Below are 17,310 nucleotides of genomic sequence, written 5' to 3' on the forward strand. Positions count from 1 at the left end.
AAAGGTTTTAGCTCAAAAACATCTGAAGGGTGTTTTTTCTGATCCACAAAGTTGATCAGAAAAAAAAATGATTGTCTGTTTTTTTTGTTTTACTTTTTTGACACTAGTTTTTTGACTTTTTGAAACCCTGAATGATGAGTTATTCAGACATTTTCAATCTATTCTAGTTTTGTAACAAACATTTCCACAGAAGGTTTTATTGTGAAGTTATCACACTTCCTGTATGACTCATGTTTCTGTGGCTAACATCATCAAGGAGTGTTCATACTGGTTTCTTTGTTGCTCACTGCTGATAAAAACCAGTTAAGGCAGGGGTCAAGAGACCAAAATTATTTAGTACATTTTTGTTTTAATTAAGTTCAATACAAACATACATTTTCATAAATTTACAGGTACAATAAGTTACCCATAAATAGTGACGACTCACATTTTCAGAGCTGAAGCACTAAAATGACACTGCAGACATGAATGACTCTACAGGTCATACAGAAATGTCATGTATATATATGAACAAACATACACGTCTTAGCTCTTTGAATCGTGACTATCTGGGCGGTTGGACTGATGAGCAGGTATGATGAAACTTTTATTTTTGCATATTCACACGAAGCGACGACAGGCTACGCTGCTGCCTTCTGACTGCGCTCGATGGCCATCCTCTCCAGCCGCTCAGTGTAGAAGCCGTTAAAGTCCAGCCTGAGGAGTCATCAGAGTAAATGTAATGATGCACCTTTTGTTTCAAATAAAATTAATTTTATTACAGTCCAACAAATTTGCTATTCCTCAAAAAAGCAGACGTTATCACTGAAAAGTGTTTAAATGGCAAAGAAATAACTATTTTGCCTTTAAGTTCATAAGCCCTACGTATCGTGTTAAAGAGACATGACCTGAAGTTGAACTAGTGTTGGGCTGTACTTTTGTGTAATATGATTTTATATCAGAAGATGTTGCAGTGAGGAAAAACTTTTTTTTAAACCAGATTTCATATTTACAGCCGAGGTCCAGAGAAAGCAAATCTTATGATTTGTAAACGCTGTCCCCTGGTGGTGAAAGCTTAAGTATAAATTTAAGGTGCCTTCTGTAATTATTGTAGAGCCTTCAGATGTGTGCTGCTGTTAGCTTTCAATATTCTGCATTTTTTTAAATAAGTGTGTGCTCTAAATAAAACGAGAGGCCCAAGGGTCAGCCTTGTCTAGTCAGCCCAGTGGCTTTAAAAGATCTCAAATTTGCAGTTACTCACAAATATAAAGCCAATAAACAATATCTACCAACAATATGTACCATACCACAAAATTAAACAAAAGAAAAAGAGGTGTTTTTACTGGTAGTATTTCAATCGAATAACAGAAAACATCCTGTTTTTACTCCGTCTTTAGCATTTTCCAGAGTAAATAAATAAATAAAAAGTTAAATAAACACACTAAATTAAGTTTTTAATTCTTGTTAAAAATCCAGATAATGAGCTGCTTCCACTTTGTCCTGTAATATTACACATATATTTGAGAGTTAACCCGTGGACCTTTACTGACTGATTTAAAACAGCAGCTTTTCTGCAGGAAGATGAAACCTGAGTTTTATGCTCAGCAGCTCCTGTTTGATTCATGCTTTCAAAATACATTTAAACTTTTCTGCACTGAGGGGAAGGTTTAGTTGTCCGGCCCACTGAAGATCAAATTATAGTTGTATGTGTCCGAAGAACTACGCTAGACAACGGTGACTCACTGCACCATCTTGTGGTGCAAAGTGGTATTACAAAAAAGTGCAACATCAGCTGATGTCTCTTCCACACAATACAGACATAAACCCAGAGTAGATGTCTTTTCAAACTCTGTAGTTAGGTTTAGTTCATACAAGATTTTTTTTTAAACTATTTTTAAAGAAAATTATGATAAGTACCTTTAAGGTGATCACATGACCCAGAACCTTTGTTTTTAAATGGGCAGGATATTTTTTTTAATCCCCATTGGAGCAGGATAGGAGTCTAAAAAATGCTATCTTAACAAAAGCCACCTACAAAACTGTTCTGGTTATTAAATGTTAACAACTGTTAGTGAAAGAGAAAATTGACATTCAGCTTCATTTTCATGCAAATGAATAGTACAGCAACTGCTTTGAGCCTGTGTGATGGCATGAAGAAAATTTAAAGCCTATTACAAACGTCCTCTGTAATGCTGACAGGCGTACCTGTAAATGATGCTGATCATGCTGTGCTCGCAGTCGTTGGTGCTGTAGATGCTCAGCTTGTCCAGCAGGTCCAGCAGCAGCATGCTGAAGTTGCTGTCAAACTTGCTGATGGTGGCTTCGAAGCTGGCGTCGGTCTGGAGGGAGTCTGCGTGATCGGCTAAAAACTGAAGCAGCAGCCAAGAGGAAAGGACGACAAACAATCATATAATGAAAATTTTAGGAGGATGAATGAACAACGCCTGATTTAGTAAGGTTTACAGCCTCTCTATTCCAGTACGTGTTTCTCAGAGGGGAGGCTGTGGTGATGGATGCTTTGTACCTTCGTGGTCAGCCTCTTTTTCTCTGGCTCGTCGGCCTGCTCGCTCTGAGCGGAGGGCTCATCCATCGTCCCCTGCTCCATGGAGAGGCGCTCCAGCCTCATGCTCTGTGTGAAACGCTTCATCAGCAGAGGAGGGGAAAAAAAGGGCAAAAACACATCTGTTTGTTTCATTTTCAGGTTTTTCGAGGCTTACTTATAGCAGAGCTGTAAAACGATGTTCAAATAAAAGGAAAAATGAACATTTATCCGACTATGAAAATGAACAACAATCTGAGTACAGTGTAGGTCCCGTAAATGCTGCACAATAACCACAACATTTTTATCAACGCAACATGCCTGCTGAGGCTTTTGTGCAATTCTGCATCCAGATTTTTAGGCTCTGAGTCGATGGTCATAGAAAAGCTGCAGGCGCCCAAACTAGATTTGCAAAAAGCTATCTCATATTCTTCACATGTCTGGGTTTCATCAAGTCTCCAAAAAGCATGTGGGAATATTTGTTATAGTCTGACGAGATCAAGAGTGATCTCTTCTCCTATTTACCCACACAAAAACTTCATTTTAACAGAAGTCTGCAGACTTTATTATCCACCGTGTCTAAACAGCTTAAAGGCAGACATGTGGCTCTTTGAATGAAATTCAAACTATGAGCGCTTCAATTTAAAAATGTGTGTGCAGCAGTTTTTTGCAGGGTTTAAGCTTAAATACATTGATTCATGAAACTAAAGTAAATTAAAGAGTGCTGTAATCAAATACTACATTATTGAGGCTGTGACTTCATTATCTCTGGTTTTATGCAGTCGTGGAAATACCTGCATGCAGTTTGTGAACATGACGCAGACAGACATGAGCTTGGAGAAGATCCTGAGCAGCTCGGGGTTGGTCAGCATGCAGTCCTTTAGGCAGTTGTCCAGGAAGCTGGTGTGATGACAAAGCACATCATCGATGTTTGAAGCCTGCAGAAAGAAGAAAAGAAAAATAACTTAAGATCACATTTTCTCTGAAACCAGCACGTCTCCTTCTCAGTGCTCCTCAGGGGTCCTTCTTCAATCACTCACCATTTTCAGGTTGTTCTCCATGACGTGCCAGGTGGGCTCCATCACCTCAAACATCATGTAGTACTGAATGTTCTGCACAAAGTTGAGCATTCGCTGTCGGAGCGCGAACGCGGCAGCGAACCTGCACACAGGTAGTAAGAACAAAAGGTAAGAACGTTCTACTGGTTGAAACTTTTACAGGAAGTCACCTCAGATTCGTGGCGGCTCACCATTTGGCAGAGTGTAAGGAGTACTGCCTGAAGTCTTTGTTGCTGATCCAAACGTTGCACAGCAGCCGCTCAACATGTTTGCAGTAAAACATGTGTCTGAACAACATCTGGTACCTCGTCAGTGCTTTCCTGGATAAATAATGCAAACATTAGCGCTTCTAAATAAACAGGTTGGTTTAGTGATTTCCCACTTTTAACAAATTTAATTCAGTCAAACTAAAACCAATATTTTTTTGTCTTTTTTTGTTTTAACCGTCTCATTTTTTTGTTTATTTTACAGCTTGTATTTTTTTATTTTTTATCACAATTCACAGATTAATAAATATCTTCAGATGTATTTATCTGGGATAAGATCCACTGGAGCTCTGAACCTGTTGATGATGAGCGAGAGCGGCCATTTGACGATGTAGTCGAAGGAGAAGGCCTCGAGCCCGCTGAGGGCCACGTCTGGCGGATCGGCGTTGATGATGGCCTTCTCTTGTTTGGTCTCGATGGCCAGCACTCGCAGCAGCTGAGTGATGACATCGTGAGGCATTAAGTCGATCTGTGGAGACAGGCGAGGAAGGTCAGACCAGCTAATTGTTCACATTTTACAATCCAAACTGCTAAAAACAAACTAAACAGACACGCCTTCCCCCACCTTCAGGTCATCCTTGAAAGGGTCCGTGTTGGCCGTGCTCATCCTCAGAGCCAGCTCCAGGAGAGCCTCCAGTCTGGGAGGAACGATGTCGTCCACCGGCTTCTTCATCTCCTCCTCCGTCAGGTCCATGAAGTGCACAAAGAAATCTCCTTTGTCCATCAGGAAGTAGTGCTTGATTGATCTGACACAAGAGAGAACAGACATTTGAAAATGGTCAAACCACTTCATAAAATAATCATAGGCTTAAACATAACATAAAATAAAAAACACAAAACAAAAGTGCATCAGGAAGTTCGACTGGCCGCTGCTGGCTTTGACTTCACATCAAAAGCAAACAGACTAACGTTAATGTCACTATGGTAATTTTGTCTTGGTACCACAAGTAAAGAAAACGCATGAATGATGAAGGAAGAAATCCTTCATCAGACTGTTTAACAAGCTTAAACATAAAGAAAAATGAGCTTTTCACCTGCTGGTTGGTTTTACAGAGCAGGTTTAAATTAAAGCCGTCTTAACTGCTTGTTTACATTTTTACAAATGTGACAGATTTAAATTGTTTACACTTAAATCTCGTACATTTGTAAAAATGACTGAAATCATATACAGTATAAAAAGATAAGATAAGATCTTTATTTATCCCGAGGGAAATTCTTTTGTCATACACATGCTCAATGCAGCAAGAGGGACAGAGGAACAGAGTTATAAGATATACAATATATACAATAAGAATAGTAGTATACAGTAATATACAGTAGGATAGTGCAGAATATAATATCAAATAACTCTAACGAAGTAACTATATACCTGAAAAATAAATTGCTTAGCTATCAGTGCAAGTGAAAAAGTGACATAGTATTGTGCAATTGAATAAAAGAGAGTAGCAGGATATAATAGTCATCTGCTCTAGCAGTGATATCCGCAGCAAGCAGGAATCAGTCAAAAATTTATTTACATTTAGATTAAGATCAAATCTAACCAGTTGTATTTTAAGTCATTAAAACTTGAGCATCTATAGAAACCTTTGCAGTAACCACACAAAGAACAATAGAGACCCAGCAGAACCTCTTGTGTTTTCTAGAGGGACCTTTTTTGACCAAAGTATCAGTTTTAGTCATCTTAGCATAAGCTGAACTAAACTGTGACTAAATCTGGGCTGAAAATTCACCACAGCGAAGGCAAAAGGTATATTTGAGTTATTATAACAAGACAAAACAAGCGATTTGAAACAAAAATGGATGCAAAAAGTAACCGCCTCATCCCAGTTATCTTGTTTTCATAATCACTGGAAGCTACAGAAATAGCCCAGCCCTAACACTAGACGCTGACTTCAAAATTTACAGTTTTAATCTTGACAATAATTTAGTTGTGTGCGTGTCAAATATAACAGAACAAACTGGTCACACAGCATCTCATCCTATCTTCTCACCACAAAATATCCAATAATCATTAAATATTCACCTCAGACGTGAGACCAGCTCCTTCTCTTCCATGAGGAAGTCCAGAAGCACTTTGCTGGCGTAATTGTAGGCTTTCTCTATCTGCTCCACATAGGCCCTCTCCTTCAGGGTGTACAGCACCTCCTTAGCATCAGGACACGTCACGTCCCGGCCGCACTCCCGCACCACATTGAGATATTTCCCTGCACGATAGCACGTCTCAACATCGCCTAAAGGATTCCCATTTTATGTTCATCAAGTCTTAAATGTTCTGTTTTTACCTGTGCTTAGTATTTTGTCTGCCATCTTCTGTAGAAAGGAGGGAATCCGATGCTGCACAATGGTGTATCTCTGATCCCAGTACTTGTCATTGTAGTCTTCCTGAATCTTCTCCTTTTGCAGCTCGTGCTCCTCCACCATGAACTCACTGTGGAGTCACAAAATATGAGCTTTACATTTTACAACACACATTATTCAGAGTTGAAACTCTGGGAGCAGCTGAACCTGTACGGATCCTTGATAATGCCCCTGTAGATCCACTTCTCCAGGATCTCAAAGTACGGGACGCTGGCTGCTTTGGTGAGGTACAGACACAGCTCCTGAGCCTGGCTGTCACCGGTGTAATTGAAGGTTCTGTCATGGAGAAGGCTCAACGTGGACCCTCCCATACACTCTCCTTTGTCCACGGAGGACGCTGTGAACACAACAGAAAGCATAATTTAACTAAACATCTGTTTTATAATAGGTGAGATTCCACACTAATCAGGCATTTTCAAAGTGTTCAGTGTTGTTTGTGTTCAGCGTTGGTGAATCTAGACCCAGTTTGATGTGCCATGTTCTCTTATAAAGTGGGTCAGATCACCTTCCAGTCAAATTAACTCTCTGGTGCTCATTTAAAGAAGCTTAGACTGCAGGTCTTCTACGATCTGTGACCCACAAACTAACGTTTACAAAGTGAAAACATTCAGAACTCCTCCTCACCACTAATCTGCAAATTCAGCTCTATATCTCTACAACAGATCAACATTTTTTCTTAATATTTGCTTTGTTAAACATATGTTTAAACATTTTTAAGCTTATTTTAAACAACATCTGAAGACAGTTTAGAAGCAGATGAAATTTTAGGGCTTGTAATTCAATAAACTGTGCTGGTATGCAGAAGCAGAGATAAACAACTTTAAGTTAGAAATCTAAATCATGTCCACTCTGGCAAAGGAGAAGTAGCACTCTATTCTCAAGAGACTTTCTCCACCCTCTGGTTTGCATCTTGTCCTCCTTTTGCACCAGGATGGTGCCAGAACTCCAGCAACTCCTGATCACTGCGCCCCTAACTCATCCTTCTTTCCATGTTTCTTTGCCAACTTTTAATTCATCATGGCTGCAAACAACGACCATGTGTTATCTTCAGTTTCTTACCGATTGATGACAGTATCTCCATGGTGCGCATGGTGGGCTGGATGTAGAACCAGAGCTTCTGCAGGGACAGCAGGCCCTGCCGCTGGAGATGCTCCAGCTGAGTGACCAGGATGAGATATTCTTTCATCAGCGTCCTCATCGCCGCTGTCAGGGCGTGGTTCACCTGGCCGTACTCGAAGGATGATTTCTCCTCAATGAACCTGGAGGGCAAATGCAACACGTCACCTTTAATAATCTTATAACATTTAATCTCTTTTAGACCCTTTAAGCAAAGATGATTTGATTCTGAATTATTTAATATTTATGTCACTTTTTTCAAGCTCTAAATCACTGTGACTCCCATTGATATCGATCATTAAATATGAAATTAATGCGAAAGAGCAACAGAAAATAGAGAAAAGGATTCAATAGATAAATAATTAAAATATATACTTTGTGTTTAAGGCGCACATATAAATCATACATAGGATCAGATGTCTAAATAATATATATAAATAAACCTTTCAAAGATAATGCAAAAAAATCTGCATCCTGTGCCTGCAGCACATTTTAAGACATTTGGAAATTAAAGTTAGAACTTTTAATGCATTTAAAAACTGTTTTGTGAACAGATATTCAGGACTGGAGGTACTCTGATATTTGCCTCTTTTACCCATGCAGAAATCTGGAGGGCTGAAAAAAGACTTTAATGTTAAAATTTCCAACTTTACAGCTACAAAAACTGTTTGATCTCTAAAGCAAATTTCCTCATGTAATAACCTAAAAACTTTACATGATGATTTTCTTCTCTTTTCTTTGTATATCCATTTATAGTTTAATAAAGCTTAAGGTCAGGGGTGTGGATTTTTTGAGTGCCAGCTGAGTCACTCAGCTTTGTTAACTGCAGTCACGTAACTGAAGCTTCCATTCAAGGTTATTCTAAAAACTCAAAGCTGATGTGCAATAAACATTTTAGTTACAAGAGATGCTGTTGGGTTTTTCTTTTGCATTGCATCAACCTTGAGGGTCCCAGTAGTTCATCTGGAAAACTCATTAGTGATTATGTGCATTTGTGAACTTAAGCCTGTTAGCAGTAGCTCATACCGGGCACAGTCTACGCTCTTACCGTGTTATAGTCGAGTAGTACGAAGCGACCGGTAATATTCTGTTGACCAGCTCTTTGACAGACATGTCCAGTGTTGGATCAACGATGAAGGATCGGTTCTGCCGCCCCAGCACCGGCTGAGCGGTGATGTCTCGCCCGTCGACTCCAATCAGCACAAACAGCAGATCCTCCACCAGAGCTTGTTCCTGCGTCCCCAGAGGCAGCGTACCTGACCACGGACAGTAACCACATCAATACGCACAGGGCGACTATATTCAGACTCCGTGCTGCACAGGTGAATGTGTAAATTTACCAACTTACCAACAGGAACAGCTGGTTCTCCTTGAGGGGTGGGGCTGGTGATGAAGTCTCCGATGAGAGCTGGACGATCATACACCCAATTGGGGAAGATGGGGTTGGGCTGGGTGGGGTTCTTCTTGTTGTGTTTGTCCCTCAGCATCTTCCGTGTGACTTCAGCCGGCTGCAGGCGAATTCCAAAAACAAAGAAACTCAGGATTTGAAAGCAGCAGATGGTAAACTGAGTGAAATTTAATGTATTTTTTTATCAATAGCAGTAGACTGGCCCTTCTAACCTTCAGATTAAACTATTGATCAAGGCAGCTTTTTATTCACAAAAAAATGCCAGCAGATGTTTCTGTAAACAGTGACATACTGCAGGTAACCTTTATATGATAACATGTTATTATTATACCTGATCTACAGCTTCATGATGTTTGCTCACTGTTTAGTTTTTGTTCCCTGTCACATCCTTATGGTGGATTCACACCAAGCCTGAAATGAAGTTTTTCATTACAAATAAAGTGCATGCAATGAGACAAATTCAGGTTAGTTAGCTGTGATGTTAGGTTCTTTCTGCTGAGCCCAAGTGGCCAAAAACAAATCTTGTGCATGTCTAATCACTCCTATGTAAAATACACTGCGAATCTAATGTGAATGAGAGCTTCTTTTAACCTCTTTATCTCCCTTATTAACCAGAGATTCACCATCTCTGATCTGATCTATTTTAAGAAGAAGAAACCTGAATAGCTCTATGAACAAAAATTCTGAAACTTAAAAAGGACCATCTCTGTGAACCTCCAACTCATCTTCATTGTAGGACTCCAGAGAGTAGCTTTGTATGACTCACAGTCCAAAATAAGCCTTCTTTATCTTATACTGGGCCTTTGTGCAGCTTCACAGCTCATTAACTGTTTGAACCAAACTGTTTTAGCTCCTCCATCTTCACACCCACTTTCCTCTGAGTGATTGCCCCTCATAAATTATTTGACAAGCAGGTGGTTGGAACTTTGCGCTCTCTTTGACATCACACAGAGCCAAAGAACAAAAATTGTCTGAATCTGTTTCCACATATAAAATAAACCAATAAATACATCCTATCTTGATTAAGTTTCTTGCTGAACTTATTTTAGCTCCAACCTGTCCTGTAGAGTTTCACAGGCTAATCTAACCTTCAGACCAGTAACATGATCTGAAGGTAAGAGATGCTCACCAGAGGAGCGTTGGAGCTCGCTGTTACATTGCCAAGCTTCTTACGCAGCTCGTCCAGCTCCTGCATGGACATCTTGGTGCTGGTTTGAGGCAGAGAGTAACTGGTTGTTGTGGTTGAGGTGGTGTTTGCTGAAGACTCCGACCTCTCTTTAGCATTCTGCTGCAGAAACTGGAGGGTCTGCAAAAAAATATCAAGGCAGGGATGCAAAATTAGATTTAAATATTTTATCAACCAACTCTCCGATGGAGGGACATAAATCAGCAAGTTTCTTACTTCATAGAGTACATTTTTTAAACTACTTTTCAACATTAATAATAAGGAAATAATTGTGATTAAGGATCAGGAAGTATAGAAATATTTGGACTCTATGACAAAAAGAACCAGATGAAAAGCAGCATGTAAATGAGGCATTACCTCTTTGTCCTCACAGAGTTTGGAGAGCAGATACACCAAAGGGTCGAGGTTCCGAACATTTTTGGACTTAAGCTCCTCATATTTCCTCAAGAAATCCTCCGGGGTTTTAGAAAACTCTGCTAACTTGACCTGAAAGTGACACAACATGCAATATGAAGAAAATATTCAAAGAAACATATCTGTTGTGAACATTGGGTATTTAACTACTTAGAGTAAGTTATAAAACTTTAGCGTTAGGGAAGTGATGAAGTGATCGCCACTGCAAACAAGAAAGGGGCTCAAGGTGGTGGTGGGATTACATCCCTGACAGACTTCTCAACCAATCCTGACTTCCTCACGCATTACCACAAATTCTCTCTTAGTAGCTTATCATATACTTTCTCTAGATCTACAAAAACACACAGTTCAGTTCTTTCTGAACTTCTCTATACTTCTCCATCAACATTCTCAAAACAAGCATCCCATTTGTACTGCTCTTTCTTGGTATGAAGCCATACGTTCCATTCCCCAGGCATCCTTTCACGCTACAAGATTAACTTCAATACTCTGTCATTGGTATGTCAGGTATGTCATCTGAACCAAGAGCCTTTTCACTCTTAATCCATCCATTGTCGCCTTCACTTACTCCTTACTAATCCTCTGCACTTTCTGATTTCCTACCTGTCCCCCATCTATCCCATCATCATCTCTCCTCATTTTCTTCATTCATAAGAATCTTAAAGTACTCCTTCTGCCTCCTCACCAAACTCCCTGTACTCATTAGTACATGTGAAATCTGGAAGGACTGTAGGTCATAATGATGCATTTGGAAATTTTGCTAAAGTTAATTGCGAGATGAATGTCTCTGGGAGGAGTTAACAAACGTTACTATGGTGCCAAGTGCAGAAAAACACTCCTTCTGAGAAAGCCTTTGTCTGTTGTAGTCTGACTGCTTGTCTGATAAGAGGACAGATGCAAATTAAAAACTAAATTATCAACTGATGAGCCATGAAAAGCACTGCAGCGAAACACAGTGCAGTACAGTATAGCCCACCTTGGCACTGTGCGCGGACACTGTGGTGGTGACATAGGGGGTCCTGTGTTTCTGGAGCAGGTCTATGTAGCCCTCTGCTCCGTCGCCGCCTCGCACATGAAGTAGGCTGAGCAGTTCGTTCACGTCGTGGTGGATCCTGAACTCGCTCATGGCTCCAGCAGCTGCTATAACGACAAAGACGTTTTATTTTGTAGGAGAGGGCAGAAAGAAAGAGAAAGAATTTAGCTCAGGCGGTCACAATGGATATGAACATCAGAGCTGCCGGCTCACACTGACAAACATCAGCTGAAGCTTAGTTGAGGGTTTAACGGCTGTATGTTTATGACATCCTGTCTTTCAGTGGTGATGCAGAGCTAACAGTTGTTTACGCTAGCTGGCTAGTTAGCCTGCTACAGCAGGGGGATGCTATCTAGTAGCTCTCTGAGCCAAATGAAACATGAAATGCCATAAAAGCAAACAATAACGTAACTCAGTAACATAAAGCCCCGTTACAGGTTTAACTAGAGTCTGAAGTCATCACTCTACCTGGCACTCGCCTTTCTGCAGCGTTCACCGGGGCAGATAGCAAACGCGCCCACTACTATCAAATTCTTCTTCTTCTCCAGCAGCGCAGTGACGGCGCCACACTGACCCCTACAGGTCAGTGACCTTGTGACGCCTGACCGTACAAGAATAGCCAGAAAATTATGTATTTATTTATTTAAACCGGAGTGTATATTGAATATTCTGACAAATAAAAAAATAAATTAAATATAATTTCACATATATTAGTTAAAAATTGTAAAAGTATTGCTTATGAAATGTATTGCGCAATTTATTCATGTTTGTCAGGAAGAAAACAAAATCACACTGATAATGCAGAAGTTTCAAAATCTCACAAAAATAATATTTCAAATAAGATTAGGTTAATAGGTTAATAATATCTTAATGCTGGGGCTGAAAGTCGAATTATAATACAAATAGGAATATAATAACTACTTTTAAAAATCAATTTGGCAAAAATCTATCAATCATAATAAAATAAAATCAATCATTTTCTCTAAAATCACAATACTGCTTTTGTTACTGTACTTGAACCCGGGTAGATGTCTGCTTATGTATAAGTTTGTAGATTAACTGCAGCTACTATGATGCTGACCAAGGTTATTATAGTTAACTAAAACTAAACAAAAAACTAAAATTAGATGTAAAAAAGAACCCAAACAATTTTAGTTAACTAAAATACAAATAAAGATAAACTTCTGATATGTTTGTTCGTTTGTTGTTTGTGTTGTTTTACAACTTAGAGTAAGCTATTCATTTTGAAAAAATTAAATTAAATATAGCCACAGTAATTTTCAACTGCAAGCAGTGGCTAGAAAGTCATGGATTTATTATATGTTTATTATTCATTCATAATGTGTTTTTTATTAGAACAAGCTTTACTTGCAATTTTATTGCCAACTTAAGTAGAAGTGCAGCATCATTTATAATTTATAATAGCTAGCTTTTGTTTGTTACCTAGAATTACATTTACATTTCATATAAACCTATGAAATGTTCAAATTGTCACAAATTCTCCCAGGTAAACATTAACTTTATTTATTTATTTATTTAAGTATTTATTGTCATTGTCAGAGAACAATGAAATTGCGCTTTCTAACTATATTTAATTTTAGATCCTATTTGAACATACTAATATTCATGGATCATTAGCATATTAAAATGCATTTGTTTTGTGGTTAAAGTATAGACCTAATTCATATAATGTACCTATTTAATTTCATCCACCCTATGTATAAAAATAATAATCTAATGTATAAAATTCTCAGGGTCATTACTGGAGTATTTTGGAGCTTCTTCTGATACAACAAGGACATCTACCACAGCTAACATGACTGCTGACATCATCCAAAACTTCAGAGTCATCTACTCCCTCCCCGAACATAACTGAGGACTATACTGAGGCACCACAGGCTTCTACAGCTTTCTCCGACATAACTGTATCTTCAGAGGTATGTACTGGGGTCTTTGCTGTTTCTAGTTTGTGTGTATGTGTTTGTCTTCATCTAGTTAAAAGCAGTGTGCGTGATTTGGTGGATCTAAATGATAAATGGACTAGTTCTTATATAGCACTTTTCTATTCTACCTGAGCACTCAAAGTTCTGTGCGTGAAGAGCTTTGGGGCTACATATAAAATCTTGTTTAGGACCACCAAATCCTAGAGCCAACCCTGGAAAGGGGTCAGTGCAGCATAAATGGTTTAGGACTATTGATACTGAACAGAAAGATGGATACAAAGATTGTCTGCTTTTTCAAGGTAGTTGAGGACCTTCTCAATGGTGTCCAGTCTGACTAACACTTGTGAAAATGAAAACGTAATGCCTCCCCGTCGGGGAATCGAACCCCGGTCTCCCGCGTGACAGGCGGGGATACTCACCACTATACTAACGAGGAAGGTGCCCAACTGTTTTTATGTTGCAGTACCGATCCTGGCCACAATAATGTCCACTATGGGATGTTGTCGCTGTTTCCCCGTTTTGATACGTTACATTGTGCAGACCTATTTATGTGTATTAAATTGACGCCTCAACGTAGAGTTCTCTGCCATCAACGAAAGAGGCAACCCCCTCACCCCCTCCAAACCAAACATATTTAACGTATAATTTATTAATCACAACAGCGCCAGAAGACTAAAGTGGACAAAAATATAGCACTCCCATAGAGAATGAATGGGAAACAGTTTATGGTAAAGGGTAAAGTAAATGGTAATGGACTAGTTCTTATATAGCACTTTTCTATTCTACTTGAAAACTCAAAGCTCTGTTCTTGGAAAAGTTTTGAGTCTGTGAAAAAAAACCCTAAAAACATGAAGGTAGTTGAGGATGTTCTCATGGTGTGCACGCCAGAAGTAGCCTGACTGCCATTAGGTACCAAGATGAGATCCTCAAACCCCTTGTGAGACCATACCCTGGTGCGGTTGGCCCTGGGTTCCTCCTGATGCAAGACAATGCTAGACCTCATGTGGCTGGAGTTTGTCAGCAGTTCCTGCAAGACGAAAGCATTGTTACTATGGACTGGCCCGGCCCCAGACCTGAATCCAATTGAGCACATCTGGGACATCATGTTTCACTCCATCCACCAACGCCACGTTGGACCACAGACTGTGGTGGAGTTGGCGGATGCTTTAATCCAGGTCTGGGAGGAGATCTCTTCAGGAGACCATCCGCCACCTCATCAGGAGCATGCCCAGGTGTTGTAGGGAGGTCATACAGGCACGTGGAAGCTACACACACACATCACTGAGCCTCATTTTGACTTGTTTTAAGGACATTACATCAAAGTTGGATCAGCCTGTAGTGTGTTTTTCCACTTTAATTTTGAGTGTGACTCCAAATCAAGACCTCCATGGGTTGCTAAATTTGATTTCCATTGCAATTTTTTGTGTGATTTTGTTGTCAGCACATTCAACTACATAAAGAACATAGTATTTAATAAGAATATTTCATTAATCCAGATCTAGGATGTCTTATAATAATAATAATAATAATAATAATAATAATAATAATAATAATAATAATAATAATAATAATAATAATAATACATTTTATTTGAGGGTGCCTTTCTAAACCCCAAGGTCACCTTACAAAGAGAAAAAGACATCAATAAAACAGTAGATTAAAATAGATTCTAATAAATTAAAATACAAAAAACAGGAAAATACAACCACAAACAACAAATTAAAAAACAAAACAAAAAACAAAACAAACAAGTCAGTTTAAACAAGTAGGTTTTGACTTAAATAAGGGAAGGGAATCTATATTTCTTAAGGCTGAAGGAAGTGAGCTCCAGAGCCGAGGAGCAGAGCAACTGAAAGCTCTGTGGTCCATAGTGATAAGGCGAGCAGAAAGAACAACAAGATGAGTGGCAGATGAAGATCTGTTTTTGTTTTTGTGTTCCCTTTATGTTTTTTGAGCAGTGTTTATGGGGCTTTCCCATCATGTGCAGTCTAACTTTTAACATTTCCAAGAACGAAAATGAAGTGCCTCCCCGTCGGGGAATCGAACCCCGGTCTCCCGCGTGACAGGCGGGGATACTCACCACTATACTAACGAGGAAGGTGCCTGATGCTCTTTATTTTGCAGTATCGATCCTGGCCACAATAATATCCACTATGGGATAGTGTCGCTGTTTCCCCGTTTTGATACCTTAAGTTGTGCACAGCTGTTTATGTGTATCAAACGAACGGTAATATTCAGAGTATGTTTTTTGGAAAGAAGTAAGTTATAATTTAAGGGGTTTTTGTAACTTCAAAAAAGTGAAGGTACGAACTACCAGAAAAAGCTTTTGTGTTTCTGTGCATGGAGCGAAACTGTGGAACAGTTTGAATATGGAATTGAAGCAATGTCCAAACATAAAGCAGTTCACAAAGAGTTATAAAGATATGACCTTCTTGAACTATAAAGAAAGGCAAAATGATGAATTTGCTAAATGTACCTGTGTATTGTTTACATGATCGAAAAACGTTAACAAACAGAACAAGGAAAAACGTAATGCCTCCCCGTCGGGGAATCGAACCCCGGTCTCCCGCGTGACAGGCGGGGATACTCACCACTATACTAACGAGGAAGATGCCCAACCATTTTTATGTTGCAGTACCCATCCTGGCCACAATGATGTCCACTATGGGATAGTGTCGCTGTTTCCCCGTTTTGATACGTTAGGTTGTGCAGACCTATTTATTGTGTATTAAATTGAAGCCTCGACGTAGAGTTCTCTGCCATCAACGAAAGAAGCAAAAAACCCTCCAAAACAAACATAATTCTATACAGGCACGTGTAGGCCACACACACACCACTGAGCCTCATTTTGACTTGTTTTAAGGACATTACATCAAAGTTGGACCAGCCTGTAGTGTGTTTTTCCACTTTAATTTTCAGTGTTAGTCCTAATCCAGACCTCCATGGGTTGCTAAATTTGATTTTCATTGATAATTTTTGTGTGATTTTGTTGTCAGCACATTCAACTATGTAAATAACATAGTATTTAAGTATTTAGTAAGATCATTTCATTCATTCATTCATTCAGATGTAGGATGTCTTATTTTTGTGTTCCCTTTATTTTTTGAGCAGTGTACATGGGACTTTCCCATGGTGTGCAATGTAACTTTTAAAAGAATGAAAACACAATGTCTCCCCGTCGGGGAATCGAACCCCGGTCTCCCGCGTGACAGGCGGGGATACTCACCACTATACTAACGAGGAAGGTGCACGATATCCTTCATGTTGCAGTACCGATCCTGGCCACAATAATGTCCACTATGGGATAGTGTCGCTGTTTCCCCGTTTTGATACGTTAGGTTGTGCAGACCTATTTATTGTGTATTAAATTGAAGCCTCGACGTAGAGTTCTCTGCCATCAACGAAAGAAGCAAAAAACCCTCCAAAACAAACATAATTCTATACAGGCACGTGTAGGCCACACACACACCACTGAGCCTCATTTTGACTTGTTTTAAGGACATTACATCAAAGTTGGACCAGCCTGTAGTGTGTTTTTCCACTTTAATTTTCAGTGTTAGTCCTAATCCAGACCTCCATGGGTTGCTAAATTTGATTTTCATTGATAATTTTTGTGTGATTTTGTTGTCAGCACATTCAACTATGTAAATAACATAGTATTTAAGTATTTAGTAAGATCATTTCATTCATTCATTCATTCAGATGTAGGATGTCTTATTTTTGTGTTCCCTTTATTTTTTGAGCAGTGTACATGGGACTTTCCCATGGTGTGCAATGTAACTTTTAAAAGAATGAAAACACAATGTCTCCCCGTCGGGGAATCGAACCCCAGTCTCCCGCGTGACAGGCGGGGATACTCACCACTATACTAACGAGGAAGGTGCACGATATCCTTCATGTTGCAGTACCGATCCTGGCCACAATGATGTCCACTATGGGATAGTGTCGCTGTTTCCCCGTTTCGATACCTTAAGTTGTGCACGGCTGTTTATGTGTATCAAACGTGTAAA

The 17,310-nt window shown here is 39.4% G+C and overlaps 1 protein-coding gene and 5 non-coding genes across 7 annotated transcripts; all 6 read right to left on the minus strand.

Annotated features, from left to right (window-relative positions):
• Positions 1–329: 329 nt before the first annotated feature.
• Positions 330–11,928, minus strand: tubgcp2 (tubulin gamma complex component 2). 2 transcript variants are annotated; one of them, XM_084937109.1, is made up of 18 exons: positions 11,826–11,928; positions 11,301–11,461; positions 10,268–10,396; positions 9,854–10,030; positions 8,665–8,824; positions 8,365–8,572; positions 7,260–7,459; positions 6,348–6,537; positions 6,125–6,270; positions 5,866–6,046; positions 4,408–4,588; positions 4,139–4,311; positions 3,768–3,896; positions 3,559–3,679; positions 3,313–3,456; positions 2,504–2,620; positions 2,185–2,348; positions 330–696 (listed from the first exon to the last, which is right to left on the minus strand). In XM_084937109.1, the coding sequence occupies exons 2-18, from the start codon at positions 11,448–11,450 to the stop codon at positions 621–623; spliced, it is 2,646 nt and encodes an 881-aa protein (XP_084793235.1). In that variant the 5' UTR covers positions 11,451–11,461; positions 11,826–11,928; the 3' UTR covers positions 330–620. The 2 variants fall into 2 exon arrangements, with proteins under 2 accessions (XP_084793235.1, XP_084793234.1); XM_084937108.1 differs by having other exon boundaries at positions 11,301–11,464.
• A 1,736-nt stretch (positions 11,929–13,664) lies between these two features.
• trnad-guc (transfer RNA aspartic acid (anticodon GUC)) lies at positions 13,665–13,736 on the minus strand. Its single transcript has one exon. It is a non-coding gene; the product is annotated as a tRNA-Asp (tRNA).
• A 1,589-nt stretch (positions 13,737–15,325) lies between these two features.
• Positions 15,326–15,397, minus strand: trnad-guc (transfer RNA aspartic acid (anticodon GUC)). The gene has a single exon. It is a non-coding gene; the product is annotated as a tRNA-Asp (tRNA).
• A 439-nt stretch (positions 15,398–15,836) lies between these two features.
• Positions 15,837–15,908, minus strand: trnad-guc (transfer RNA aspartic acid (anticodon GUC)). Its single transcript has one exon. It is a non-coding gene; the product is annotated as a tRNA-Asp (tRNA).
• A 563-nt stretch (positions 15,909–16,471) lies between these two features.
• trnad-guc (transfer RNA aspartic acid (anticodon GUC)) lies at positions 16,472–16,543 on the minus strand. The gene has a single exon. It is a non-coding gene; the product is annotated as a tRNA-Asp (tRNA).
• A 563-nt stretch (positions 16,544–17,106) lies between these two features.
• Positions 17,107–17,178, minus strand: trnad-guc (transfer RNA aspartic acid (anticodon GUC)). The gene has a single exon. It is a non-coding gene; the product is annotated as a tRNA-Asp (tRNA).
• Between the last annotated feature and the right edge of the window lie 132 nt (positions 17,179–17,310).

This window comes from Perissodus microlepis, chromosome 8 (assembly GCF_051167445.1).
Source record: "Perissodus microlepis isolate ML-2025 ecotype Zambia chromosome 8, ASM5116744v1, whole genome shotgun sequence".
Taxonomy (NCBI): domain Eukaryota; kingdom Metazoa; phylum Chordata; class Actinopteri; order Cichliformes; family Cichlidae; genus Perissodus; species Perissodus microlepis.